General features: G+C 40.1%; 1 protein-coding gene across 17 annotated transcripts in view; it reads left to right on the top strand.

Moving 5' to 3' along the window:
• Positions 1-27,801, top strand: part of LOC132774269 (protocadherin gamma-A4-like) — a 393,640-nt gene that overhangs the window by 89,708 nt on the left and 276,131 nt on the right. Inside the window, exon 1 of one of the 17 annotated variants that reach the window (XM_060774227.2) lies at positions 1,325-3,846. The exons of 13 other annotated variants lie outside the window; for them this stretch is intronic. In XM_060774227.2, the coding sequence (XP_060630210.2) occupies positions 1,423-3,846 (2,424 nt within the window). In that variant the 5' untranslated portion in view covers positions 1,325-1,422. Of the gene's footprint in view, positions 1-1,324; positions 3,847-7,453; positions 10,053-12,915; positions 15,468-17,749; positions 20,295-27,801 lie in introns of those variants that run through there. 3 more of the 17 variants (XM_067467715.1, XM_060774218.2, XM_060774209.2) reach the window with 3 other exon arrangements.

Below are 27,801 nucleotides of genomic sequence, written 5' to 3'. Positions count from 1 at the left end.
GTAAAGGTGGTCCCAGTGGTAATCGGCACACTGGTGCAATGTGGACCTTGACCTGGACTTGAACACAATCAACGCTGACAAACTACCATCTGCCAGCTGCAGAACGCCACCATACTGGGATCTGCACACAGTATTTGTCGATACATCACACAGTCCTAGAGACTTGGGAAGTGTCAGACGTGTGATCCAATACAACAGCCAGCAGAGTGATCTTGTTTGCTGTGGACTCATCTTGTTGTGTTTCAAATAATAATCATAATCATCACCATCATCATCATCATCATCTTTATTTATACCCTGAAACCATCTCCCATAGGGACTTACAAATATCACACAATGGTGTCATATAACATTTAGAATACAATATAACAACATTTATACCAATTACACATTTAAAACCAAACATATAAAATTAACAAGTGCAATAGAATCAATAAAATACATCAATTGCCATTGATCAAAGGTCAATAAAATATGGCAATGGGCGTTGATCAAACCCAAAAAATGGTAGATGTGAACCTTGAGAAGAAAGAGGCTGATTGATAAATGAAGAGAGACTATATCAGGGGGTGCTGTGTTAAATGTAGTTTAATAGATTTGTTTAATGCTTTTATTTGTTTTAACTATGTATTTTAATATTTATATAATTAATTCTATTTTAATGATTACATATGTAAGGATTTAATTCACATATTGTTATAATTTTTAATGCTTTCCACTTGTGAGTCTCCTTGAGTCTCACTTAATAGAAAAATGGGTATAAATACTGCTGCTATTCCTTATAATCATATAATCACATAATAATAATAATAATAATAATAATAATAATAATAATAATATGCAAATTCATAGACAAGAAAATACATTTGCTAAACTAGCAGGCACAGATGAACAAGGATGATCTCCCGCATTAAAATCTATGCATTACAAAACCCAGCGAATGCTTTGTTTCATATATCTAGATATTATTAAAAATTCATTCACCCTGATTTCAGAAAAATTAAGATTGGAGATATGATAAAAATGGAAGTATTATGATAATGAAACCTATTTCTCTTTCTTATCTGTATGAAAATTTAATATTTACTTTTATTGGTCTATTAACACTACTTAAAGAAAAGAAAGGAAACATCAGATATTCAGGATTCTACTGTGACTTCTTCAGTTTTGAGTTGGGCCTCAAGGTGTCGCTGTTCACCAATAACAAAGAAATCTGCAATATACTCGGTCTAGAACTCTTGCTACAAGCATAGAAGAATTGAAACCGGCAGAGTAAAACAGAAATGTATTTTCCTTGCAAGCTTATTGACCAAGATATTTTGAACAATATTTAGCTGGGAGTATAACAAAAAAGCAAGTAATACTTACTAGATTCAAAGCTGCAGGACAAGAAAAGGTGTCATTTATCCTTCTGTGCAAAGAATGGAAGAAATCAAGGATCTGTGGAGCTGCAAAAAAAGAACTCTGCAATGGCTTTTCACACTGTTTCTTTGGAAGGCAGTTTCTGGGCAGATCCACTATTCCATTCCAGAAGAGATGCCAAAAGGCTCCTTTGTGGGGAATATTGCAAAGGACCTAGGAGTGAATGGAAAGCAACTTTCAGACCATGGACTCCGCATTGTTACTAGTAAAGGTATGATTCAGTATTTTGCTTTGAATGTTAATAGTGGGCATTTACAAATTTCTGAGAAAATAGACAGAGAAGAAATCTGCGGAGAGATTGAGAAATGCATGCTAAAGTTTCAGGTTCTGATTGAAAGCAAAATCCAATTTTATAGTGTTGAAGTGGAAATCACAGACATCAATGACAATGCTCCGCGATTTTGGTCAAAAGAATGGAAAATGGAAATAAGTGAGGCAGCTACGCTCACAGAACGATTTCTTCTTCCCAAAGCTCAAGATCCAGATCTGGGCATAAATTCTGTTCAAGATTATGAACTCACAGGCAGTAATCATTTTTCTTTGGAGATACAAAGAGGAGAAAATGGTGCCAGACAGGCAGAACTGGTGTTGGAAAAATCTTTGGACAGGGAAGAGCAATCAGTCTATGATCTAATCCTGACAGCTATAGATGGAGGTGATCCAGTCAAGTCTGGCACATTGCAAATCCACATCATTGTTCTCGATGCAAATGACAATGTGCCAGTTTTTAGCCAACCAGTTTATGAAATGACTGTCAAGGAGAACATTCCCAAAGGATCTACTGTGGGTACAATAAGGGCCTCTGATCTGGACGAGGGTATCAATGGAGAAGTCAAATACTCTTGCCAAGACATCACAAACATAGCCTCCCAGATCTTCCTTTTGGATAATAAAACAGGAGAAATAATCCTTGTGAGGAACCTTGACTATGAGAAATCATCAGTATTTGAATTAGAGGTGCAGGCTATCGATGGAGGTGGCCTAAGAGACAGATCAAAAGTTTTAATTTTTGTTACTGATGTTAATGACAATGTGCCAGAACTCATGATGACATATGCCATCGGTTCTATCCCTGAGAATTCACCAATAGGAACCACAATTGCCATTTTAAATACACAAGACAGAGATTCAGGATTGAATGGGAAAGTCACATGTTCAGTTCCCAGCAATCTTCCATTTAGCTTGAAGAGAACACATGATGATTTTTATGCTTTAGTAACAGAGAGAAGTCTCGATAGAGAAGAAGTGGCAGCTTATAATATTACAGTTACAGCCATTGATGAAGGAACTCCAGCACTCTCTACCTCTGAAATTATTTCACTAAAGGTGTCTGACACAAATGACAACCCTCCACTATTTGTCAAATCATCTTACACATCTTATCTTTTAGAAAATAACCCAAGAGGAGCTTCCATCTTTTCCCTAAAAGCAAATGATCCAGACTTTGAAGAGAATGGCAGAATAATGTATTCAATCACTGAAGGTCAAATGGGGGAGTCTCTCCTCTCCTCCTATCTGTCCATTAACTCAGAGACTGGAGTTGTGTATGCCTTGAACTCCTTTGATTATGAAGAGATCCAAGAAATTAGATTTCTGGTCAAGGCCCAGGATGGGGGCTCCCCACCACTCAGCTCCAATGTCTCAGTGACCCTCTTCATTCTGGATGAGAATGACAATGCTCCAGAAATCCTCTACCCTTCTCCTCCCACCGATGGCTCCACTGGGATAGAGCTGGCCCCTCGTTCCTCTGAACCAGGTTACCTGGTCTCTAAGGTGGTGGCAGTGGATGCGGATTCTGGCCAGAATGCCTGGCTCTCCTATCAGCTGACCAAGGCCACAGAGCCTGGCCTCTTCACTCTGGGAATTCACACTGGAGAGATCAGGACATCCCGGTTCCTTCTAGAAAAAGATGCCCTCAAGCAAAGCCTGGTGGTTTTGGTAAAGGACAATGGGCAACCCTCTCTCTCTGCCTCAGTCACAGTCACAGTGGTGCTAGCCAACAGTATCCCAGAAACCCTCTCGGATCTGAGCAGCATCTCAGCTCCTATTAATCCCCCTTCAGATCTTACCTACTACTTGGTACTTGCAGTAGCTTTTGTCTCTTGCTTGTTTTTGATCTTTCTCCTTGTTCTACTGGCCATCAAGTTGCATAGATGGAGAAATTCACAACTGTCTCGTTCAGGGAGTATTAACTTTGGTGGTGTTCCCGTCTCCCAGTTTGTGGGGATTGATGGAGTCCGGGCCTTTCTTCAGTCTTATTGCCATGAGGTTTCTTTGACTTCAGGCTCTCGGAAAAGCCAGATTCTTTTTCCCATTGGAAGCTGTACAAATACTTTGACACCACAACAGGCTCCCAGTAACCCAGATCCTTTGTTAATAACAGATGAGTCAAATAATATTCAGGACAATGCATCTGGTAATCAGGTAAGCACGTATGTTTACATTTTATTTTAATGTTAGTAAGGATAGTGTGATTGTGTGGAGAGAAACATTATAGCCTGGACATTCCCAAACATTTCTGTGTCTTTTTAAAATTCTGCATAGGGTAGATTCATGTACTTGTTGAACTTGATGTAAGCACTCATCTGCATGGATATTAGCCATATACACAGCCATCGTCTTGTTTTTTGTAGGTTGTGAGAACTCAGAAACACCTATACACTTTTAGCAGTGAATGAAGTGGGTTTGTGCACGCAAATTGGGATAGCAAATTAACATAGTTCACAGACATTGTTTTTGTCTCGCAACAATAATTTTAATGTTGATAGTAGATATTTACTGGATTGAGATCCTTCAGTATTGCATCTCTCTTCCTTAACAGAATTCCACTGGTTTTCTAATTTGTAGTCCTACAATCAGTTTTCTACGTGGCCTGCATACCCCACCTTCATGTTCTATTCCCTATCTCGTGTTTCTAACAGTTCTTTTTTTCTTTTTCGTCCTATTTTTATTATTATTTATTTATTCAATTTTTATTGTGATCTAAAGACTTTTATTGCACCATAGGTGTACAACATATGCCGGTTAATGAGATTTTCATCCTATTGCACAATTACAGCATTATAAAAATAAAATAGGCAATATATATATATATTATCCTTGGGGATAGCACTTGGGGAAGAAGCAACCTTTTTTTTAGAGAATCAGAAGTTAAATTACTTAAATAACAGCAGCATGTTGGCAAATTAGTCAAAGATAAATAGGTTTGCAAACAGACAGGTTACTGATGGCATAACAGAAGCAGGTAACACATGGAAGAGAAGAGAACAGACACTCCTGTTCTCTAGAGCTGCATTGGTTCCCTGAATCACTTGCTGAATTAAAACTGTGAAGTACAACTCTTATGGTATACATGTGGGCACAGTGCTGCAGAAGATAACACATTTGTGAGTAGTCATGGCTATTGTGATCTCAAGACTACTTGGTCTCTTACAACAAAAGAAAATATATCTGCTAATGATCAATATTTACCATTCAAGATGCCCAGCTTGTAATTTTCACATAACGAATTGTTGAATTGTCTTCACATCAATTAGAACTTACAAACAGTATATGAGCCAGCAATGGTTCCTTGCAAGAAGAATTTTGCCATGGTCTCTTTCTCTTGGAGAAATATTGTTACATGCAAAGGACTGCTATTCCCCATATCATCCTGTCCATTTATCATGATGAATTAGGGAGGACTTTTTTTAATGTATTCTGACCTTACCTGAGTCACAGGAGAGCATGAAAGACTCTTATTTAGATATTTAGTTATTTAAAACATTTGTATTCTGCCCTTCTCACCCCGAAGTGGACTTAGGGCAAAGCACAACGTACAAACGGCAAAAATTCAATGCCAGGACGTGAATTCATTAAATGCATACATAAACATTAAAAACATTTGTCTCAATATTAAAATACACTGTTTAAAACTGTCTTGACTCTTCTCCATGATGCCAAACCAATTATGGTATTCCTTGCTCCAAGGTGTGCTTGAAAACCCCCAAAGACAAAGAGTCCACCACGCTTTAAAGCAGATAATTCCACTGTCAAACAATTCTAATATTTATAAGTTATTTGTAACTTTTAAGTAGACACTATTTTCTTGTAATTTGAGTCCACTAGCCTCATTTTCCGATTTTTGGAACATTAGAGTAACCACTTTACAAAGAAAGGTATTGTTTGTGGAGGGAAAGGGGATAAAATGCAAGGGGCTATAGTATGGAAAGTGGTAGATGGTGAACCTTGAGAAGCAAGTGGTTGATTGATTAATGAAAAGAGTCTATGTCAGGGGGTGCTGTGTTTTATGTAGTTTAATAGATTTTTTAATGGTTTTATTGGTTTTAACTATGTATTTTTAATATTTCTATACTTACTTCTATTTGAATGACCATTCATGCCAGGATTTAACATATATTTATAGTTTTTATTGTTTTCCACTTGTTAGTCCCTTGAGCCTCCTTTGACAGAAAAAGGGTATAAATACTGCTACAATGCCTAATGATCATATAATTAATAATAATAATAATAATAATAATAATAATAATAATCGGACTTTACCTGTCCAGAAACTCAGGAGAGAGAGGGCTTCTGCAAGTGAAACAAACGGTAGAAGAAGAGAAACATGCACTGGCAGATTATGTGAAAAGCAGTCAAGAGCCAACATTGAGGGAAGTCAATAGTAATAAACTGCTTAAAGTGCAAAAGACAAAGAGTGAATACCATCAAAACACAACCCAGAGCAGAAGGGAAAACTGGCAAAAGAAGGCTCTCCATGGACAGTTCCTGGAAAAATTGAGAGCCAGATTGACAAAGAATAAACATGGATATGGCTCACAAAAGGGAACTTTGAAAAAGGAGACAACAGAGGGCCTGATTCTGGCAGCCCAAGATCAAGCCATTAGAACCAATGCCATCAAAGCCAGAATTGAAAAGTCGACAACAGTTCCCAAATGTAGACTCTGCAAGGAAGCAGAGGAAACAATAGATCACATCCTCAGCTGCTGCAAGAAGATTGCGTAGACAGACTACAAGCAGAGGCATAACACCATTGCTCAGATGATTCATTGGAACTTGTGCCACAAATACTATCTCTCTGCGACAAAGAACTGATGGGATCACAAGCCTGAAAATGTTACAGAAAACGAATACATCAAACTACTCTGGGACTTCCGAATTCCGACTGACAGAATTTTGGAGCACAAGACTCCTGACCTCACAATCGTGTTAAAAACAAAGTATGGATCATAGATGTTGCAATCCCAAATGACAGCAGGATTGATGAGAAACAACTGGAAAAGCTGACACGATATGAGGATCAAAGATTGAACTGCAAAGATTCCGGCACAAGCCAGTCAAGGTGGTCCCAGTGGTGATCGGCACACTGGGTGCAGTGCCTAAATACCTTGACCTGCACTTAAACACAATTGGCCCTGACAAAATTACCATTTGCCAGCTGCAGAAGGCCACCTTACTGGGATCTGCACAGATTATTTGCTGATACATCACACAGTCCTAGAGACTTGGGAAGTGTCCAACGTGTGATCCAATACAACAGCCAGCAGAGTTATCTTGTCTGCTGTGGACTCATCTTGTTGTGTTTCAAATAATAATAATAATAATAATAATAATAATAATATGCAAATTAACAGACAAGAAAACTACACTTGCTAAACTAGCAGGCACAGATGAACAAGGATGACTTCCTACATTAAAATTCTATGCATTACAATAATCAACAAATGCTTTGTTTCATATATTCAAATAGTATTAAAATTCACTTATCCTTATTTCAGAACAACTAAGATTGGAGATATGATAAAAATAGAATTATTATGATAATGAAACATATTTCTCTTTCTTATCTGTACGAAAAATTAATATTTACTTTTATTGGTCTATTAACACTACTTAAAGAAAAGAAAGAAAACATCAAATATTCAGGATTCTAATGTGACTTCTTCAGTTTTGAGTTGGGCCTCAAGGTGTCGCTGTTCACCAATAACAAAGAAATCTGCAATATACTCGGTCTAGAACTCTTGCTACAAGCATAGAAGAATTGAAACCGGCAGAGTAAAACAGAAATGTATTTTCCTTGCCAGCATATTGACTCCAAGATATTTTGAACAATATTTAGCTGGGAGCATAACAAAAAAGCAAATAATACTTACTAGTTTCAAAGCTGCTGGACAAGAAAAGGTGTCATTTATCCTTCTGTGCAAAGAATGGAAGAAATCAAGGATCTGTGGAGCTGCAAAAAAAGAACTCTGCAATGGCTTTTCACACTGTTTCTTTGGAAGGCAGTTTCTGGGCAGATCCACTATTCCATTCCAGAAGAGATGCCAAAAGGCTCCTTTGTGGGGAATATTGCAAAGGACCTAGGAGTGAATGGAAAGCAACTTTCAGACCATGGACTCCGCATTGTTACTAGTAAAGGTATGATTCAGTATTTTGCTTTGAATGTTAATAGTGGGCATTTACAAATTTCTGAGAAAATAGACAGAGAAGAAATCTGCGGAGAGATTGAGAAATGCATGCTAAAGTTTCAGGTTCTTATTGAAAGAAAATTCCAATTTTATAGTGTTGAAGTGGAAATCACAGATATCAATGACAATGCTCCACAATTTCGGTCAAAAGACTGGACGATGGAAATAAGTGAGGCAGCTACGCTCACAGAACGATTTCTTCTTCCCAAAGCACAAGATCCAGATCTGGGCATAAATTCTGTTCAAGATTATGAACTCGCAGGCAGTAATCATTTTTCTTTGGAGATACAAACGGAAGAAAATGGTGCGAGACAGGCAGAACTGGTGTTGGAAAAAACTTTGGACAGGGAAGAACAATCAGTCTATGATCTAATCCTGACAGCTGCAGATGGAGGTGATCCAGTCAAGTCTGGCACATTGCAAATCCACATCACTGTCCTCGATGCAAATGACAATGTGCCAGTTTTTAGCCAATCAGTTTATGAAATGACTGTCAAAGAGAATATTCCCAAAGGGTCCATTGTGGGTACAATAAGGGCCTCTGATCTGGATGAAGGTATCAATGGAGAAGTCAAATACTCTTTCCAAGACATCACAAATATAGCCTCCCAGGTCTTCCTTTTGGATAATAAAACTGGAGAAATAATCCTTGTGGGGAACCTTGACTATGAGAGATCATCATTGTATGCATTTGAAGTGCAGGCTATTGATGGAGGTGGCCTAAGAGACAGATCAAAAGTTTTAATTTTTGTTACTGATGTTAATGACAATGTGCCAGAACTCATGATGACATTTGCCATCAGTTCTATCCCTGAAAATTCACCAATAGGAACCACAATTGCCATTTTAAATTCACAAGACAGAGATTCAGGATTGAATGGGAAAGTCACATGTTCAGTTCCCAGCAATCTTCCATTTAGCTTGAAGAGAACACAAGATGATTTTTACGCTTTAGTAACAGAGAGAAGTCTCGATAGAGAAGAAGTGGCAGCTTATAATATTACAGTTACAGCCATTGATGAAGGAACTCCAGCACTCTCTACCTCTGAAATTATTTCACTAAAGGTGTCTGACACAAATGACAATCCTCCAGCATTCATCAAATCATCTTACACCTCATATCTCTTAGAAAATAACCCAAGAGGAGCTTCCATCTTTTCCCTAAAAGCCAATGATCCAGACTGGGAAGAGAATGGCAGAATAATGTATTCAATCACTGAAGGTCAAATGGGGGAGTCTCTCCTCTCCTCCTATCTGTCCATTAACTCAGAGACTGGAGTTGTGTATGCCTTGAACTCCTTTGATTATGAAGAAATCCAAGAAATTAGATTCCTGGTCAAGGCCCAGGATGGGGGCTCCCCACCACTCAGCTCGAACATCTCAATGACCCTCTTCATCCTGGATGAGAATGACAATGCTCCAGAAATCCTCTATCCCTCCCCTCCCACAGATGGCTCCACTGGGATAGAGCTGGCCCCTCGTTCTTCTGAACCAGGTTACCTGGTCACTAAGGTGGTGGCAGTGGATGCAGATTCTGGCCAGAATGCATGGCTCTCCTATCAGCTGATCAAGGCCACAGAGCCAGGGCTCTTCACTCTGGGAATTCACACTGGAGAGATCAGGACATCCCGGTTCCTTCTAGAAAAAGATGCCCTCAAGCAAAGCCTGGTGGTTTTGGTAAAGGACAATGGGCAACCCTCTCTCTCTGCCTCAGTCACAGTCACAGTGGTGCTAGCCAACAGTATCCCAGAAACTCTCTCTGATCTGAGCAGCATCTCAGCTCCTATTGATCCCCCTTCAGATCTTACCTACTACTTGGTGCTTGCAGTGGCTTTTGTCTCCTGCTTATTTTTGACCTTTCTCCTTGTGCTACTGGTCATCAAGTTGCATAAATGGAGAAATTCACAAATGTCTCATTCAGGCAGTATTAACTTTGGTGGTGTTCCTGTCTCCCAGTTTGTGGGGATTGATGGAGTCCGGGCCTTTCTTCAGTCTTATTGCCACGAGGTTTCTTTGACTTCAGGCTCTCGGAAAAGCCAGATTCTTTTTCCCATTGGAAGCTGCACAAATACTTTGACACCACAGCAGGCTCCCAGTAAGCAAGATCCTTTGTTACTGACAGATGAGTCAAATAACTTTCAGGAGAATGCAGCCAGTAATCAGGTAAGCATGTATGTTTACATTTTATTTTAATGCTAGCAAGGATAGTGTCATTGTGTGGGGAGAAAAATTCTAGCCTGGACATTCCCAAACATCTCTGTGTCTTTTTAAAATTCTGCATAGGGTAGATTCATGTACTTGATGAACTTGATGTAAGCACTCATCTGCATTTTATTGCACCATAGGTGTACAACATATGCCGGTTAATGAGATTTTCATCCTATTCCACAATTACAGCATTATAAAATAAAATAGGCAAAATATATACATGCTCCTTAGGGATAGCACTTGGGAAATGGGGAAGAGGCAAACCTTTTTTTAGAGAAGCTGAAGTTAAATTACTTAAATAACAGCAGCTTGTTGGCAAATTAGTCAAAGATAAATAGGTTTGCAAACAGACAGGTTACTGATGGCATAACAGAAGCAGGTAACACATGGAAGAGAAGAGAACAGACACTTTTGTTCTCTAGAGCTGCATTGGTTCCCCGAATCACTTGCTAAACTAAAACTGTGAAGTCCACCTGTTATGGTATACATGTGGACACAGTACTGCAGAAGATAACACATTCATGTCTAGTCATGGCTATTGTGATCTCAAGACTACTTGGTCTCTTACAACAAAAGAAAATACATCTCCTAATGATCAATATTTACCATTCAAAATAACCAGCTTGTAATTTTCACATAACAAATTGTTGAATTGTCTTCACATCAATTAAGACTTATTCATACAAACGGTATATGAGCCAGCAATGGTTCCTTGCAAGAAGAATCTTGCCATGGTCTCTTTCCCTTGGAGAAATACTGTTACGTGCAAAGGACTGCTGTTCCCCATATCATCCTGTCCACCTGTCATGATGAATTAGGGAGGATTTTTTAATGTATTCTGACCTTATCTGAGTCACAGGAGAGCATGAAATACTCTTATATAGATATTGAGTCCACTAGTCTCATTTTCTGGGTTTTGGGACATAAGAGTAAACACTTAACAAAGAAAGCCATTTGTTGTGGAAGGAAAAGGGATAAAATGAAAGGGGATATGGTGTGGAAAGTGGTAGATGGTGAATCTTGAGAAGCAAGAGGCTGATTGATTAATGAAAAGAGTCTATGTCAGGGGGTGATGTGTTTTATGTAGTTTAATAGATTTGGTTATTGGTTTTATTGGTTTTAACTATACTTCTATTTGAATGACTATTTGTGTCAGGATTTGATTAACATATATTTATGGCTTTTAGTGTTTTTAATGTTTTCCACTTAGTCCAATTGAGTCTCCTTTGACAGAAAAAAGGGTATAAATACTGCTACAATGCCTAATAATATAATAATAATAATAATAATAATAATAATAATAATAATAGACGGAGTTTACCTGCCCAGAAAATCAGGAGGGAGAGGGCTTCTGCAAGTGAAACATGCACTGGCAGATTATGTGAAAAGCAATCAAGAGCCAACATTGAGGGAAGCCAATAGTAGTAAACTGCTTAAAATGCAAAAGACAAAGAGTGAATACTGTTAAAACACAATCCAGAGCAGAAGAGAAAACTGGCGAAAGAAGGCTCTCCATGGACAGTTCCTGGGAAAAATTGAGAACCAAATTGACAAAGAAAAAACATGGATATGGCTCACAAAAGGGAACTTTGAAAAAGGAGACGGAGGGCCTGATTCTGGCAGCCCAAGAACAGGCCATTAGAACAAATGCCATCAAAGCCAGAATGGAAAAGTCAACGACAGTGTAGATTCTGCAAGGAAGCAGACAAAACAATAGACCACATCTTCAGTTGTTGCAAGAAGATCACACAGACAGACTACAAGCAGAGGCATAACACCATTGCTCAGATGATTCATTGGAACTTGTGTCACAAATACCATCTGCCTGCGACAAAGAACTAGTGGGATCACAAGCCTGAAAAGGTTACAGAAAATGAACACGTCAAATTCCGGACTTCCGGATTCAGACAGACAGAGTTTTGGAGCACAATACTCCTGACCTCACAATCGTATTGTTGCAATCCCAGATGACAGCAGGATTGAAGAGAAACAAATGGAAAAGCTGACACGATATGAGGATTTAAAGATCGAACTGCAAACATTCTGGCACAAGCCAGTCAAGGTGGTCCCAGTGGTGATCGGCACACTGGGAGCAGTGCCTAAAGACCTTGGTCTGCACTTAAACACAATTGACGCTGATAAAATTACCATCTGCCAGCTGCAGAAGGCCACCTTACTGGGATCTGCACGCATTATTTGCCGATACATCACACAGTCCTAGACACTTGGGAGGTGTCAGACGTGTGATCCAATACAACAGCCAGAAGAGTGATCTTGACTGCTGTGGACTCATCTTGTTGTGTTTCAAATAATAATAATAATAATAATAATAATAATAATAATAATATTAATAATAATAATAATAATAATAATAATATGCTAACTCACAGACAAGAAAACTACACTTGCTAAACCAGCAGGCACAGATGAACAAGGATGACCTCCTACATTAAAATTCTATCTGTTACAATAACCAACAAATGCTTTGTTTCATATACTCAAATAGTATTAAAATTCACTTACCCTTATTTCAGAACAACTAAAATTGGAGATTTGATTAAAATGGAAGTATTATGATAATGAAACCTATTTCTCTTTCTTATCTGTACGAAAATCTAATATTTACACTACTTAAAGAAAAGAAAGGAAACATCAAATATTCAGGATTCTAATGTGACTTCTTCAGTTTTGAGTTGGGCCTCAAGGTGTCGCTGTTCACCAATAACAAAGAAATCTGCAATATACTCGGTCTAGAACTCTTGCTACAAGCATAGAAGAATTGAAACCGGCAGAGTAAAACAGAAATGTATTTTCCTTGCAAGCATATTGACTCCCAAGATATTTTGAACAATATTTAGCTGGAAACATAACAAAAAAGCAAATAATACTTACTAGCTCCAAAGCTGCTGGACAAGAAAAGGTGTCATTTATCCTTCTGTACAAAGAATGGAAGAAATCAAGGATTTGTGGAGCTGCAAAGAAAGAACTCTGCAATGGCTTTTCATACTGTTTTTTTGGAAGGCAGTTTCTGGGCAGATCCACTATTCCATTCCAGAAGAGATGCCAAAAGACTCTTTTGTGGGGAATATTGCAAAGGACCTAGGAGTGAATGGAAAGCAACTTTCAGACCATGGACTCCGCATTGTTACTAGTAAAGGTATGATTCAGTATTTTGCTTTGAATAGTATCAGTGGACACTTACAAATTTCTGAGAAAATAGACAGAGAAAAAATCTGTGGAGAGATAGAGAAATGCATGTTAAAGTTCCAAGTTCTTATTGAAAGTAAATTAAAACTGTATAATGTTGAAGTGGAGATCACAGACATTAATGATAACGCTCCACAATTTCGGTCAAAAGACTGGAAAATGAAAATAAGTGAGGCAGCTACACTCGCAGAACGATTTCTTCTTCCCAAAGCTCAGGATCCAGACCTGGGCATAAATTCTGTTCAAAATTATGAACTCACGGGCAGTAATCATTTTTCTCTGGAAGTACAAAGAGGGGAAAATGGTGTCAGACAGGCTGAACTGGTGTTGGAAAAACCTCTAGACAGAGAAGAGCAGTTGGCCTATGATCTAATCCTGACAGCTACAGATGGGGGAGATCCAGTCAAGTCTGGCACATTGCAAATCCACATCATTGTTCTGGATGCAAATGACAACGTCCCAATTTTTAGCCAATCAATTTATGAGGTGTCTATCAAGGAGAACATTCCCAAAGGATCTACTGTGGCTACAATAAGGGCCGCTGATCCGGATGATGGCATCAATGGAGAAGTAAAATACTCATTCCAAGAAATCACAAACATAGCCTCCCAGATTTTCCAGTTAGATAATACAACAGGAGATATAATCCTTGCAGGAAACCTTGACTATGAGGAATCATCTTTCTATGAATTTGAAGTGCAAGCTATGGATGGAGGTGGACTGAGTGACAGATCAAAAGTTTTGGTCTTTGTTTCAGATTTAAATGACAATGAACCAGAATTAACATTAACCTTTGCAATTAGTTCTATCCCTGAGAACTCACCCACAGGAACCACTGTTGCCATTTTAAATGTACGAGACAGAGATTCAGGAGTGAATGGACAGGTTACATGTTCAATTCCCAGCAACTTTCCATTCCAGTTGAAGAAAACACAAGATGATTTTTACACTTTAGTGACAGAGAGACATCTTGACAGAGAAGAAGTGGCAATTTATAATATTACCATTACAGCAGTTGATGAAGGGACTCCAACACTTTCAGCATCTGAGATTATTTCACTAAAGGTCTTAGACACAAATGACAACCCTCCGCTATTTGTCAAATCATCTTACACCTCCTATCTCTTAGAAAATAATCCAAGAGGGGCTTCCATATTTTCCCTAAAAGCAAATGATCCAGACTTTGAAGAGAATGCCAGAATAACGTATTCAATTATTGAAAGTCAAATAAGAGAATCTCTCCTTTCCTCTTATCTGTCCATTAACTCTGAGACTGGAGTTGTGTATGCTTTGAACTCCTTTGATTACGAAGAGATCCAGGAGATTAAGTTCCTGGTCAAGGCCCAGGATGGGGGCTCCCCACCACTCAGCTCCAATGTCTCAGTGACCCTCTTCATCCTGGATGAGAACGACAATGCTCCAGAAATCCTCTACCCCTCACCTCCCACAGATGGCTCCACTGGGATAGAGCTGGCCCCTCGCTCCTCAGAGCCAGGTTACCTGGTCACTAAGGTGGTGGCAGTGGATGCAGATTCTGGCCAGAATGCCTGGCTCTCCTACCAGCTGACCAAGGCCACAGAGCCTGGCCTCTTCACTCTGGGACTTCACACTGGAGAGATCAGGACATCCCGATTTCTTCTAGAGAAAGATGCCCTCAAGCAAAGCCTGGTGGTTTTGGTGAAGGACAATGGGCAACCCTCCCTCTCTGCCTCAGTCACAGTCACAGTGGTGCTAGCCAACAATATCCCAGAAACTCTCTCAGATCTGACCAGCATCTCAGCTCCTATTGATCCCCCTTCAGATCTTACCTACTACTTGGTGCTTGCAGTAGCTTTTGTCTCTTGCTTGTTTTTGATCTTTCTCCTTGTTCTACTGGCCATCAAGTTGCATAGATGGAGAAATTCACAAATGTCACATTCAGGGAGTATTAACTTTGGTGGTGTTCCTGTCTCCCAGTTTGTGGGGATTGATGGAGTCCGGGCCTTTCTTCAGTCTTATTGCCATGAGGTTTCTTTGACTTCGGGCTCTCGGAAAAGCCAGATTCTTTTTCCCATTGGAAGCTGCACAAATACTTTGACACCACAGCAGGCTCCCAGTAAGCAAGATCCTTTGTTAATAACAGATGAGTCAAATACTATTCAGGAGAATGCAGCTGGTAATCAGGTAAGCACATATGTTTCCATCCTATTTTAATGCTAGTAAAGATTATGTCATTGTGTGGGGAGAAGAATTCTTGCCTGGACTTCTGAGCCTTTCTTCATTCTTACTGCCATGAGGTTTCTCTAACCTGAAACTCTAGGAAGAGGCAGTATAATACTTCAGAGACAAATGATTCCAAAGCTTTGATCAATCAGCAGATTTCTGATGTTAAGGATCCCATTTTATCTAGTGATTATTTAGATTTGTACAATGGAGATCTAATCATCATCAAGGTGAGTTAAGAGTTTTTGCTTGCAAATATTTTGTTGTGATCATATGTACTTGCATTAAATTCTGGATATAAATCTTGTGTTCTAATTTCTAGTTTCTTTCAAAACATTGTCTGTGTTCTCTTGGAATTCTTAGTTTGAAATCATCAGTGAAATATATTGCTCTAAATTCTACTTCTTTTCAAATCTTTCTTTTTCTTGTATTTGAATTGTCAGCTCCAATTCATCATTGAAATATATTGTTTCTGTCATGAAGATCCAGCAACCTCAAGTAGTAAACATATTCATGGGTTGTTCCACTTTTAAGCATCCTTGGGGCTCGCACGATGAAGTACTCATTGAATGCCATATCAGAAAGAGTTCTAGCCTGGTCTTTCCTGTAACATCTGGGGGAGGGAGGTATTCTGTGTATTTATTTATTCATTTATTTCCTATATTTATACCCTGCCCTTCTCCTTCTGAAGGGAGACTCAGGGCGGCCTAACAAAAGCATCATACGATGCTAGCATCATAAAAACAACCACAGTTTACAATCAAAATATTAAAATTTAAAACAACAATTAAAACAATTAATTAAGACACATCCATTAACATCAAAATCCCAAAACCAGTCCGGGTCAATTCATTGCCATAAATTGTGTGATCATCTTCCACTTGCTGCTCACTGATCAAATGCTTGGTCCCATAACCAGGCTTGATTTTCTTTCTAAAAGACAAGAGGGAGGTGGCCAATCAGATATCTCTAGGGAGGGTGTTACATAGGTGGGGGGCCACTACTGGGAAGGCCCTGTCTCTCGTCCCCATCAACCGTGTTTGCGATAGTGGTGGGATCGAGAGCAGGGCCTCTCCTGAAGATCTTAAACTTCGTGATGGTTTGTATTCTGTATTCTTTGTAGGGCACATTCATATGCATCATCACTTTATATATGTGTGTACGCATGGATATTGGCTACATATAGACTTACTGTCTGAGTCATAACGTAGGCCTTCTTTTTTGTGACTACTGAGAATTCAGAAACATCTAGACACAATCAAGAAGATAACTAAAAAGGACTGGCAGAAAACTGGTGCTTTCTCTATTTTTAAGTAGTCAACTAGAAACTGCTGTGATAGTTTGTTAGGATAATTAAGTCGGGATGACTTAGATTGAATCAAGCCCAATTAATATGGATTACAATACCTTCAATATCTTAATATGGATCACATCACCTTCACTATCTTAATATGGTCATAAATACCTTCAGACACATGATGCAAGGTCATGGAGTAAGTCTGAATGGTTCTCCTGCCATCTTTTATCTGAAGACATATATTATGTAAATGTTTCAGAGGGAGGTCTGTATGTGCTCTGTCCAATTTTATTCCCACCCACCCTCAGAATATTTTTTGTTTTAAATGGAAACTCATATGTGAGGTATCTGATGCAGGGAAGGAATCACTACCTTCTTTTGCGCCACATAAATCAGTTAGTATGAACAGTACTGGTGAACATACTGTGTCAACATGACATTCAAGTTCTGAGAGAGGAAAAGAAGAGAGGTTTATACACAGACAGAGAATAAGGAAAGATAATTTATATTTAACACTGAAAGAATGACAAAGGCACTCTTATCAAATGCTGCAATAATTAGAGTATAAATCATGGATTATTTCATTCCTGCCTCTAAAAATGAATAGTTTGACAGATTTTCTTCCTCTTCTGCAAGAATGCAAGGTTTTCTGTTCAATTTTTGTACTCTTATTTGTTCTTGGGTTTCTGAGCATTTTTATCACACTTTTTCTTCAAGAAAATTAATTTGATGAAAAAGGTTCACTTTTCTATAGCGAAAGAAACCATGTTATACCAACATAATTTTAAAATAAAGGTTTTTTAAAAAGCAAATGCAGTTCCTTGTGTGAACTGAGAGTGTCACTGTCGGACAAGAAGGAAGCAAACATGGAATAGCTTGTTACTGAAGATTGCAGCAATATATATATCAGTATGCTGGTAAGAAAGGAGATTCGGCAAATGTATTTATCTGAAAGCTTCTCCAGAAAGAAAAGCTGTAAGATTCGGCTACTAAGCACTGCATTTCTACTGTTGTGCTGCTAAGCACTTGGAGTCTTGAACTGGAAGGTTGTGGGGAAGAAAAGAAGATTAATGAAAATGATGGAAGTAAGGTACAGAAAAAGAGTGGGGAAATCCAATTTCAGGCAAGTACTGCTTTCATTTATACTGTGGTCTGTGTTCTGCTGTGTGATGTCTGAGCAGGTTCACTATTCAATGCCAGAGGAAGCAGAGAAGGACTTCTTTGTAGGGAACCTTGCAAAAGATTTGGGGCTGGAAGTCAGAGATCTGACAAAACGCAAGCTTGGGATCTCTTCTGGAAAGCAGTACTTTGCTCTGAATGAACAAAATGGGAACCTGTATGTGAAGGACAGGATAGACCGAGAAGAGATTTGTGGAAAATCATCAACTTGTGTTTTAAAATTAGAAGTTGTGGCACATAATCCCTTGAATATTTTTCAAATCAATATTTTTATCCAGGATGTGAATGATAATGCTCCACATTTTCGTAAGGAAAATATTGACCTTAAAGTGAGTGAGTCTAATCTTCCAGGTGCTCGATTTGCCCTTGGAAATGCTGAAGACAAGGACATTGGGATAAACTCCCTTCAAGATTATAATCTAAGCTCAATTGCTTACTTCAGACTAGAAGTAAAAGAGACTAAGAATGGTGGCAAATATGCTGAATTAATATTACACAAACAACTAGATAGGGAAAAAGAACACACACACAACTTGGTCCTTGTAGCTATGGATGGAGGAGTACCTAGAAAAACTGGGACACTCAACATAAGAGTTAATGTAACAGATGTTAATGATAACGCACCAGTTTTCTCCCAGGCAATGTACAAGGTAAGTCTAAAAGAGAATGCCCCAAGAGGAATGTCTGTGCTTCAGGTTAAAGCATCTGACAGTGATGAAGGATTGAATGCTGTGATCACCTATACTTTCAGTGACATACAGGAAACAGCTGAACACAAATTTAAACTGGATCCGAAAAATGGAACAATAACACTTTTGGAGAGCATTGACTTTGAGAACCAAAAAAATTATGTGATGATAATACAAGCAAGTGATGGCGGTGGATTGGTGGCACATTGCAATGTTGAAATTGAGGTTCTTGATGAGAACGACAATGCTCCAGATGTAATCGTTACATCCATCTCCAGCCCAATTCCTGAAGATCTTGAACCTGGAGCTGTGATTGCTCTCATCAAAGTACACGACAGGGATTCTGGAGAAAATGGCGAAGTCAGCTGTCATCTTCGGGAATTTGTACCTTTCCAGATTGTCTCATCTTCAGACGATTACTTCAAACTCCTCACAGATGGTCCACTTGACAGAGAAAGGGCCCCAGAGTATAATATCACAATCACAGCCACAGACAAAGGCACACCTCCTCTGTCTACATACAAAACCATCTCTATAATGATCTCAGATATCAATGATAACCCTCCAGCCTTTGAAAAAACTTCATATATTGCTTACATAGTAGAGAACAATCCTGCTGGGGTTTTCATTTTCCATGTCAAAGCCTCTGACCCAGATGTGGACCGCAATGCCCAAATCACTTACTCCTTTCTCAGTACCAGCATTGAGGACTTGCCTCTTTCTTCCTATATCTCCATTAACTCTGAGACTGGAACCATCTACTCCCAGCGCTCCTTTGACTATGAGCAACTCAGGGAGTTTCAGATTGAAGTGAAGGCCCAAGATGGAGGCTTCCCTCCACTCAGCAGCAGTGCCACTGTGACAGTGTGCATACTGGATAAGAATGACAACAGCCCCCAGATTCTGTACCCTTCTCAAGCATCTGAGGGTTCCTCTGTCTTTGAGATGGTGCCTCGGTCAGCAGAGCCAGGTTATCTGGTGACAAAAGTGGTGGCAGTGGACGCTGACTCTGGACATAATTCTTGGCTTTCCTTCCATCTCCTTCAAGCCACAGAACCCTCCCTTTTCACCATTGGTTCCCACACAGGAGAGATTCAAACAGCCCGAGCATTACTAGAAAGAGATGCTTTGAAGCAGAGGCTTGTTGTCATGGTGAAAGATAATGGACAGCCTCCTCTCTCAGCCACTGTAACTGTTAACTTAGTATTTGCAGAAAGCTTCCAGGAGGCCCTTCCAGAGATGAATTCCCAACCTAGTGACTCAGAGTCTCCTTCGGATATACAGTTTTACTTGGTGTTGGCTTTGGCTTTGGTGTCCTTCCTTTTCCTGGTGACTGTGATATTAACCATCATGATGAAATTCCAAAGGTCAAGGAACCCCACTTTCCTTCAGTGTTTTATCCCTGACCCTCACTCAAAGACCGGAGCCATTTTTCCCCCAAATTATGAGGATGGGACTTTGCCTTATTCCTACCAGATCTGTCTGTCCTCTGAATCCAGGAGAAATGAGTTTGCTTTCCTGCAGCCAAGTGTCCAAATAGCACAGAACATCCTTGATAATAGGAAATCTGATATGTTTAGTGAAGGCACCAGTTTGACTTCTGGAATGGAGACTGAAGGCACAGTGAGTTTTGTTTTCTTTACTACACACTCAGATAATTTACTTTTGGCCGGTGTGAATTTAGTTGCTGCTCTTTTGAACTCCACATTTTATTTTGTTGTTTGAAACATAATTATTTGAGCATCTTTGGTGCCTGTCTTATCTGAAAATGAAACTATGAAATATACACAACTCTCTAGGTTTTCAGAAATGAAATGAAACATGGCAAACTTGTCCATGTTTCATTTCAATATAATTTCATTTCAATATAACTCATTTTCTTAAGACACACTGCAAGCTCTCTTCAGACCTTCCCAACAAAATGATAGGGCTCGGTGGAGATTTGTATTCACAAAGTGCAGTCCCTCTGGCCACATGGGGACATATACAGACTGCGCCTATCCTTCCTACATTGACTTATTCCTACCAACATCAAACACACACCAAGAGGGGGTCATTAGCAACCTCTAGATGGAACAAACACGAAAACTTCCCATCTCATGCACAAGCTGTGGCATGTTCAGCTTTTTCACACTACAATTACTCAATTACATCTGCCCCAAGTGTAAACAGATCACTCGCTTGGAACACAGGATTCGACAACTCGAGGACCGTATTAACACCCTTAAGGACATTCAGGAACTTGAGCTGTTCTTAGACACCACACACCACACTGTCCTAGACACGCAGCCCATATCGCACCAACATTATGGGGAGGCTCAACAGAACAGCACCTCAGTTGTGGACAACCCTCAGGCTTGGAGAAATGTCACCCTTAGAAGGACACATAGGACCCGGAAGCCTCCTCAGAATACTTCCGCTCAGCTGCAGTTACACAATAGATTCCAAATTCTCACACAACTATCACCTGACCAAGAAACACAAAATATTGGGGAAGACCAGAATGGCTTAGATACTGATCAGTGGCTCATCCTTGATCAGTGTGCAGGGGATAGCCCTGACTGGGACAACACTTCACAACATTCACACTTGCGCAATCGTGCAGGTGTACCATCCCCAACCGTAGACCAGGTGCAACAGGAACACATACAGGAGAACCATAGGCTCTTGGACGAATCTCAATGGATTGTCCTTGACGAATGCACCGGGGATGTCGAGGAGGAGGACAACACTTTTCACCTACACAATTCACACCAACAGGATCACTTTTCTGGAGACCTACACACTACAATGCACAAAAGGGGCCCTGTCATTCCCGAAAGTAAACAGGTCTTGGTAGTAGGCGACTCCCTCCTTAGAGGAACGGAAGCTGTCATTTCCAGACCAGATGGGATGGCTCGAGAAATATGCTGCCTACCGGGGGCAAAAATACACCATATCACTCAGAGGCTCACCAGGCTCCTCAAGCCCTATCACCGTCCTCCCCTCATGTTGATTCATGTAGGAACCAATGACACTGCAAGGCATACGTTTCAAAAGATCACAAATGATTTTCGAGCTCTAGGAGCAAAGCTAAAAGAATGTAATGTACAGGTGGTCTTTTCATCCCTCCTCCCTGTTGTAAGACACGGACCCACAAGAGCCAGAAAAATAGTACAGGTCAATGACTGGCTTAGAAAATGGTGTCAGGAGGAACGCTTTGGCTTCCTCGACCATGGCCTGCTTTTCCAGGAGGATGGCCTACTGGCAAGGGATGGGGTGCATCTCACACAAGTAGGAAAACACCTTTTTGCTCACAGACTCGCAAACCTCATTAGACGCACTTTAAACTAGGTCCACCGGGGGAGGGGGACAACAGCCTTGCGAACACTACTTTACCCACAATATCTGGGAATCGCCAGAAGGCTAAACGGAGGGCTGCACAAACACAACAAGGACCAAGTACCCAAAGCACAATAATCCCAATTAAACAGCTCAGGGGAAGATCTCAGGGGCTCACATGTCTTTACACTAATGCACAGAGCATGGGAAATAAACAAGACGAACTCCAACTTTTAGCACAACACCACAAATATGATATCATAGGGATCACTGAAACCTGGTGGGATGACTCCTATCGCTGGAATGTAGATATCGAGGGGTATAACCTCTTTCACAGAGACCGAACAAAGGGGAGAGGAGGCGGAGTAGCCTTATATGTCAAAAACTCTTATGCTACAGAAGAGATTCAAGACAGCAATCTGGGAAACCAGCTTGAAATCATCTGGATAAGAATCAAGGGAACTGGGACTCAAAAAGATGTCGTTGTAGGCGTCTACTACAGACCCCCAAGCCAGGAGGAAGAACTTGATGAAGTCTTCTGCCAACAGTTGACCAAACATGCACAGAGAAGAGATGTAGTAGTCATGGGCGACTTCAACTATCCCGATATTTGCTGGAAAACAAACTCGGCCAAGAGTACAAGGTCCAACAAATTCCTCACTTGCCTTGCAGACAATTTCATGGTCCAGAAGGTAGAAGAAGCAACAAGGGGATTGACTACTCTTGATCTCATCTTAACAAATGCGGAGGACCTGATCGATGCGGTCGAAGTGGTAGGATCCTTAGGGGCAAGTGACCATGTGCTCCTGCAATTTGAGGTACAAAGGAAGGCCGAAACTAAGACAAGTCAAACCCGCATTTTGGACTTTAGGAGAGCTGATTTCCAAAAAATAAAGGAAACGCTGAGCAGCATTCCGTGGACACAGATACTAAAAGACAAGGGAGTTACGGATGGATGGGAATTTCTCAAGAGTGAAATACTCAAGGCGCAATTGCAAACTGTGCCAACAAAGAGAAAAAATAGGACAAGTGCAAAGAAGCCAGAATGGATGTCCAAAGAACTTCTAACTGTGCTAAGACACAAAAGAGTCATGCACAAGAAGTGGAAAAAGGGAGAAATCACCAAAGAAGAATTCAAACAAATAGCCAACACCTGTAGGGAAAAGGTCTGCAAGGCTAAAGCAAAAAACGAGCTCAGACTTGCCAGGGACATTAAAAACAATAAAAAGGGCTTCTATTCTTATGTCAGTAGAAAAAGGAAAAACAAGGAGGCGATAGGACCTCTTCGAGGAGAAGATGGGGCAATGCTGACAGGGGATAGGGAAAAGGCAGAACTACTTAATGCCTTCTTTGCCTCGGTCTTCTCACAAAAAGAGAGTCTTCAACCTCAGCAAGATGGAGTGGATGAGGGTTTGGAGGACATCCAACCCCAAATTGGAAAAGAAGTCGTCCAGGAATACCTGGCCGCTCTTAATGAGTTCAAGTCCCCAGGGCCAGATCAACTACACCCCAGAGTATTGAAGGAACTAGCGGAAGTCATTTCGGAACCATTGGCAACCATCTTTGAGAGTTCTTGGAGAACGGGAGAAGTTCCAGCAGATTGGAGGAGGGCCAATGTGGTCCCAATCTTCAAGAAGGGAAAAAAGGACGACCCAAACAACTACCGTCCGGTCAGCCTCACGTCGATACCGGGCAAGATTCTGGAAAAGATTGTTAAGGAAGTGGTCTGCAAACACTTAGAAACAAATGCAGTCATCGCTAATAGTCAACATGGATTTATCAAAAACAAGTCATGTCAGACTAATCTGATCTCTTTCTTCGATAGAGCTACAAGCTGGGTAGATGCGGGGAATGCCGTGGATGTAGTGTACCTGGATTTCAGTAAGGCCTTCGACAAGGTCCCCCATGACCTTCTGGCAAGGAAACTAGTCCAATGTGGGCTAGGCAAAACTACGGTGAGGTGGATCTGTAATTGGTTAAGTGGACGAACACAGAGAGTGCTCACTAATGCTTCCTCTTCATCTTGGAAAGAAGTGACAAGTGGAGTGCCGCAGGGTTCCGTCCTGGGCCCGGTCCTGTTCAACATCTTTATTAATGACTTAGATGAAGGGCTAGAAGGCATGATCATCAAGTTTGCAGACGACACCAAATTGGGAGGGATAGCCAATAGTCCAGAGGACAGGAGCAGAATTCAAAACGATCTTGACAGATTAGAGAGATGGGCCAAAACTAACAAAATGAAGTTCAACAGCGACAAATGCAAGATACTCCACTTTGGCAGAAAAAACGAAATGCACAGATACAGAATGGGTGACGCCTGGCTCGAGAGCAGTACGTGTGAAAAAGATCTTGGAGTCCTCGTGGACAACAAGTTAAACATGAGCCAACAATGTGACGTGGCGGCAAAAAAAGCCAATGGGATCTTGGCCTGCATCAATAGGAGCATAGTGTCTAGATCTAAGGAAGTAATGCTACCCCTCTATTCTGCTTTGGTTAGACCACACCTGGAATATTGTGTCCAATTCTGGGCGCCACAATTCAAGAGAGATATTGACAAGCTGGAATGTGTCCAGAGGAGGGCGACTAAAATGATCAAGGGTCTGGAGAACAAGCCCTATGAGGAGCGGCTTGGGGAACTGGGCATGTTTAGCCTGAAGAAGAGAAGGCTGAGAGGAGATATGATAGCCATGTATAAATATGTGAGAGGAAGCCACAGGGAGGAGGGAGCAAGCTTGTTTTCTGCTTCCTTGGAGACTAGGACGCGGAACAATGGCTTCAAACTGCAAGAGAGGAGATTCCATCTGAACATTAGGAAGAACTTCCTGACTGTGAGAGCCGTTCAGCAGTGGAACTCTCTGCCCCGGAGTGTGGTGGAGGCTCCTTCTTTGGAAGCTTTTAAACAGAGGCTGGATGGCCATTTGTCAGGGGTGATTTGAATGCAATATTCCTGCTTCTTGGCAGGGGGTTGGACTGGATGGCCCATGAGGTCTCTTCCAACTCTTTGATTCTATGATTCTATGATTCTATGATTCTATGACTTTACTGGACGTGGTCTCTATTTATATGAGGGCAAAAGTGGTGCTAAACTGTAAATCATGTCTGGAGAGATCTCTAAAAACATATACCTGTCTCTCTGCCTTTGTATTTTTCTATCTATTAGGTAAATATTGACTGGAACCAATCAAAAGCAGAGCAATGTCAAGAAACATGGCCAACCTGAGGCTTTTTCCTTGGTTTTGCTGGAATTGTGTTATTTCTAGAATTGAGAGACAAGTGTGGATTTGTTTTCCTCAATTTGACATGCTGTATCATACTACAAGACTCTGAGTGTTTTTGTAGCAGCAAAAGCACTATAGAAGGTTGTGGACCAGTACTGATTCTTCTGGTGGGATTTACAGGCGCTTATTTTATTTATTTATCATGTCAGGAGCAGACCAAACAGTTGTGTTGCATTTTTTAACAAACAAACAAACAAACAAAACACAAAGTTTGCAAGCTTAGTCGTTGATTAAATGTCCTTTGACCAGTATCTGGCCACTTGGAGTGCCTCTGGTGTTGCCGCAAGAAGGTCCTCCATTGTGCATGTGGCAGGTCTCAGGTTGCATTGTAGTAGATGGTCTGTGGTTTGCTCTTCTCCACACTTGCATGTTGTGGATTCCACTTTGTAGCCCCATTTCTTGAGGTTGGCTCTGCATCTCATGGTGCCAGAGCGCAGTCAGTTCAGCGCCTTCCAAGTCGCCCAGTTTTCTGTATGCCCAGGCCCTTGAATAAGTGTCTTATTAACTCACAAGCACAGTTTCAGTTCAATATTAGACAATGTCATTTGTACAATGAAAAACACAGTCAAATCAACTGATAACATTTGTTTCACATTCCATTCAGTTCTAGGCTGTTTGACATTAAAACCTGCAGAATGAATTGTTTATTTCACAAGTATCCCACAGATCTTACAGAAAATATTTCTTTGCACGTCAAAAACTTGTCTACATTTGGGGGGGGGGGGGGAAATGAGCTTTTCTTCACACATTAGTAAGTGCTATTTACAATAAATAACTACAAGTACATTTCAGTGAAGCGAGTTTAACTGAGTTTTTCCACACAGAATTTGTGGCAAAAGCTGAAAGGAATTTAACAGTAATTCAAAACTGTTCTGCAATGTAACTTCATAACCATTTTTTCTATTTAGTATGATGTTACAAGAAAAGTTAACTGTGTAGTGGGTGCAAATTGAAGTCCCTGTTTTAAAGTAAATTGGCCTATTGCTTTCAACCGCATTGATTCATTAGCATTTTAAAAACTTAAAACATTCCAGACAGTTTCTTTATTCATGACCCAAAGTTATAAAATCTGAGATCTTGCAGGAGTCTCAATCTGGGTATATTACTAAATACAAGTTTCAGAAGTATAGAACACATATTAGTAAATTTAAGGATCAGAAAAAAGATTTTTCATAATGCTTGAGATTGTGTGTGCCGGATAAGGGATTGATATCTTTTAAAAGTTTGAAGTGGGTCCAGAAATTTTGAAGAATTTCATATTTATCGTATGATATAAGCATGTGTGTATAGATGTATGTATGAGGGGGAGCGAGAAAGAGACTGCCTAGTATAAAATGTTTGGAAACAACCTAAAATTGTTTGAACATTAACCATGATTCTTGTTTATTGATTTATTGTTGTAAACTGCTATCAAGTCGACTTTGACCTAAGATGAGATCTCCAGGTCACCCTATTCTCAATAGCCCTGCTCTGGCTTTTGGACATGAAACCATGGCTTCCTTGATTGTGCTTATCCATAGAATTGGTTGTTTTTATGATCACACTATACTTTTTTAAAAATAGGAGATATTGGAATTCCTGAAAAACACATTAGGTCCCATATCCACACAACCCTATAAACAGTTTTGAAGAGGATAAAGATGGGGGGGGGGGGTCTAATGACATCCCCCCCCCCCCCCCAGTGCAAGTTCAAACTCATATCCACTCTGAAACTGTGTGATAAAAACAAATTACAACAAATCCTGATTCCATTTCACAGGTCTGCCATATCATCCTGTGTCTGAAGAAGGCACAACTAGGAATGAATGCAAAAGGCAGAACACAAATGTAAACAATAGTGAGAAAGTTTGGGAATAATACGGCTGCTGCAAAGCTCAGCCAAGGAAGAAAACCTCTTTCTGTAGATCCATTGTTGTCATGGGAATACTTAAAGTTCCTGCCTTTCTTTCACGGGCTCTAAAGCAATCTTTGGTGCCACTCTGTGCCAAGAGGTAAAAGGAAAAGCTGCATTAACTCTTGGGTTTTAAAGGAGACATTTAATCCAGATCAGAATAAGATTTCAGAAATTGGTGGCTGTGTGAATTGTCTTTTGTCTTTCTCATGTTTTGTGTGGTGCCTGTATGGACAATCCATAGTGAACTGGGTCTTTTAAATCCGCATTTTGCTCCGGATTAAATGGCTGTGTGGAAGGGCCCATACACACAGCGAAGGGAGAGAAAGTTGCTTATTTTTCTTTGAACCTGCATTTTCTCTTATGTTAATTTTTTTTTTTTTTTTTGGATGGAGAAAATTATTTCTTAATACTTTTACAATGCTGGGGAATTTAAGTTTTAATTGAGATGTCAGTTTGTGTCCAGCTTCAACTGGAAGTAAAAGAAAAAGAAAGAATTTAGCAGTCCCAGGATACCATACAAGAATAAAGAGAAACAACACCTATGAGGAAAAGGGGAATATGTTGGAATGAGAAAATAGTCCACAGAGATAACTTATAAACCTGCCTAAACTTCGAAATCTGCTTCTCACATCTTCAC

The sequence above is a fragment of the Anolis sagrei genome, chromosome 4 (genome assembly GCF_037176765.1).
Source record: "Anolis sagrei isolate rAnoSag1 chromosome 4, rAnoSag1.mat, whole genome shotgun sequence".
NCBI classification, from domain to species: Eukaryota; Metazoa; Chordata; class Lepidosauria; order Squamata; family Dactyloidae; genus Anolis; species Anolis sagrei.
Note: the sequence above shows the minus strand (reverse complement) of the source record. Positions and strands in the feature narration are given on the sequence as shown.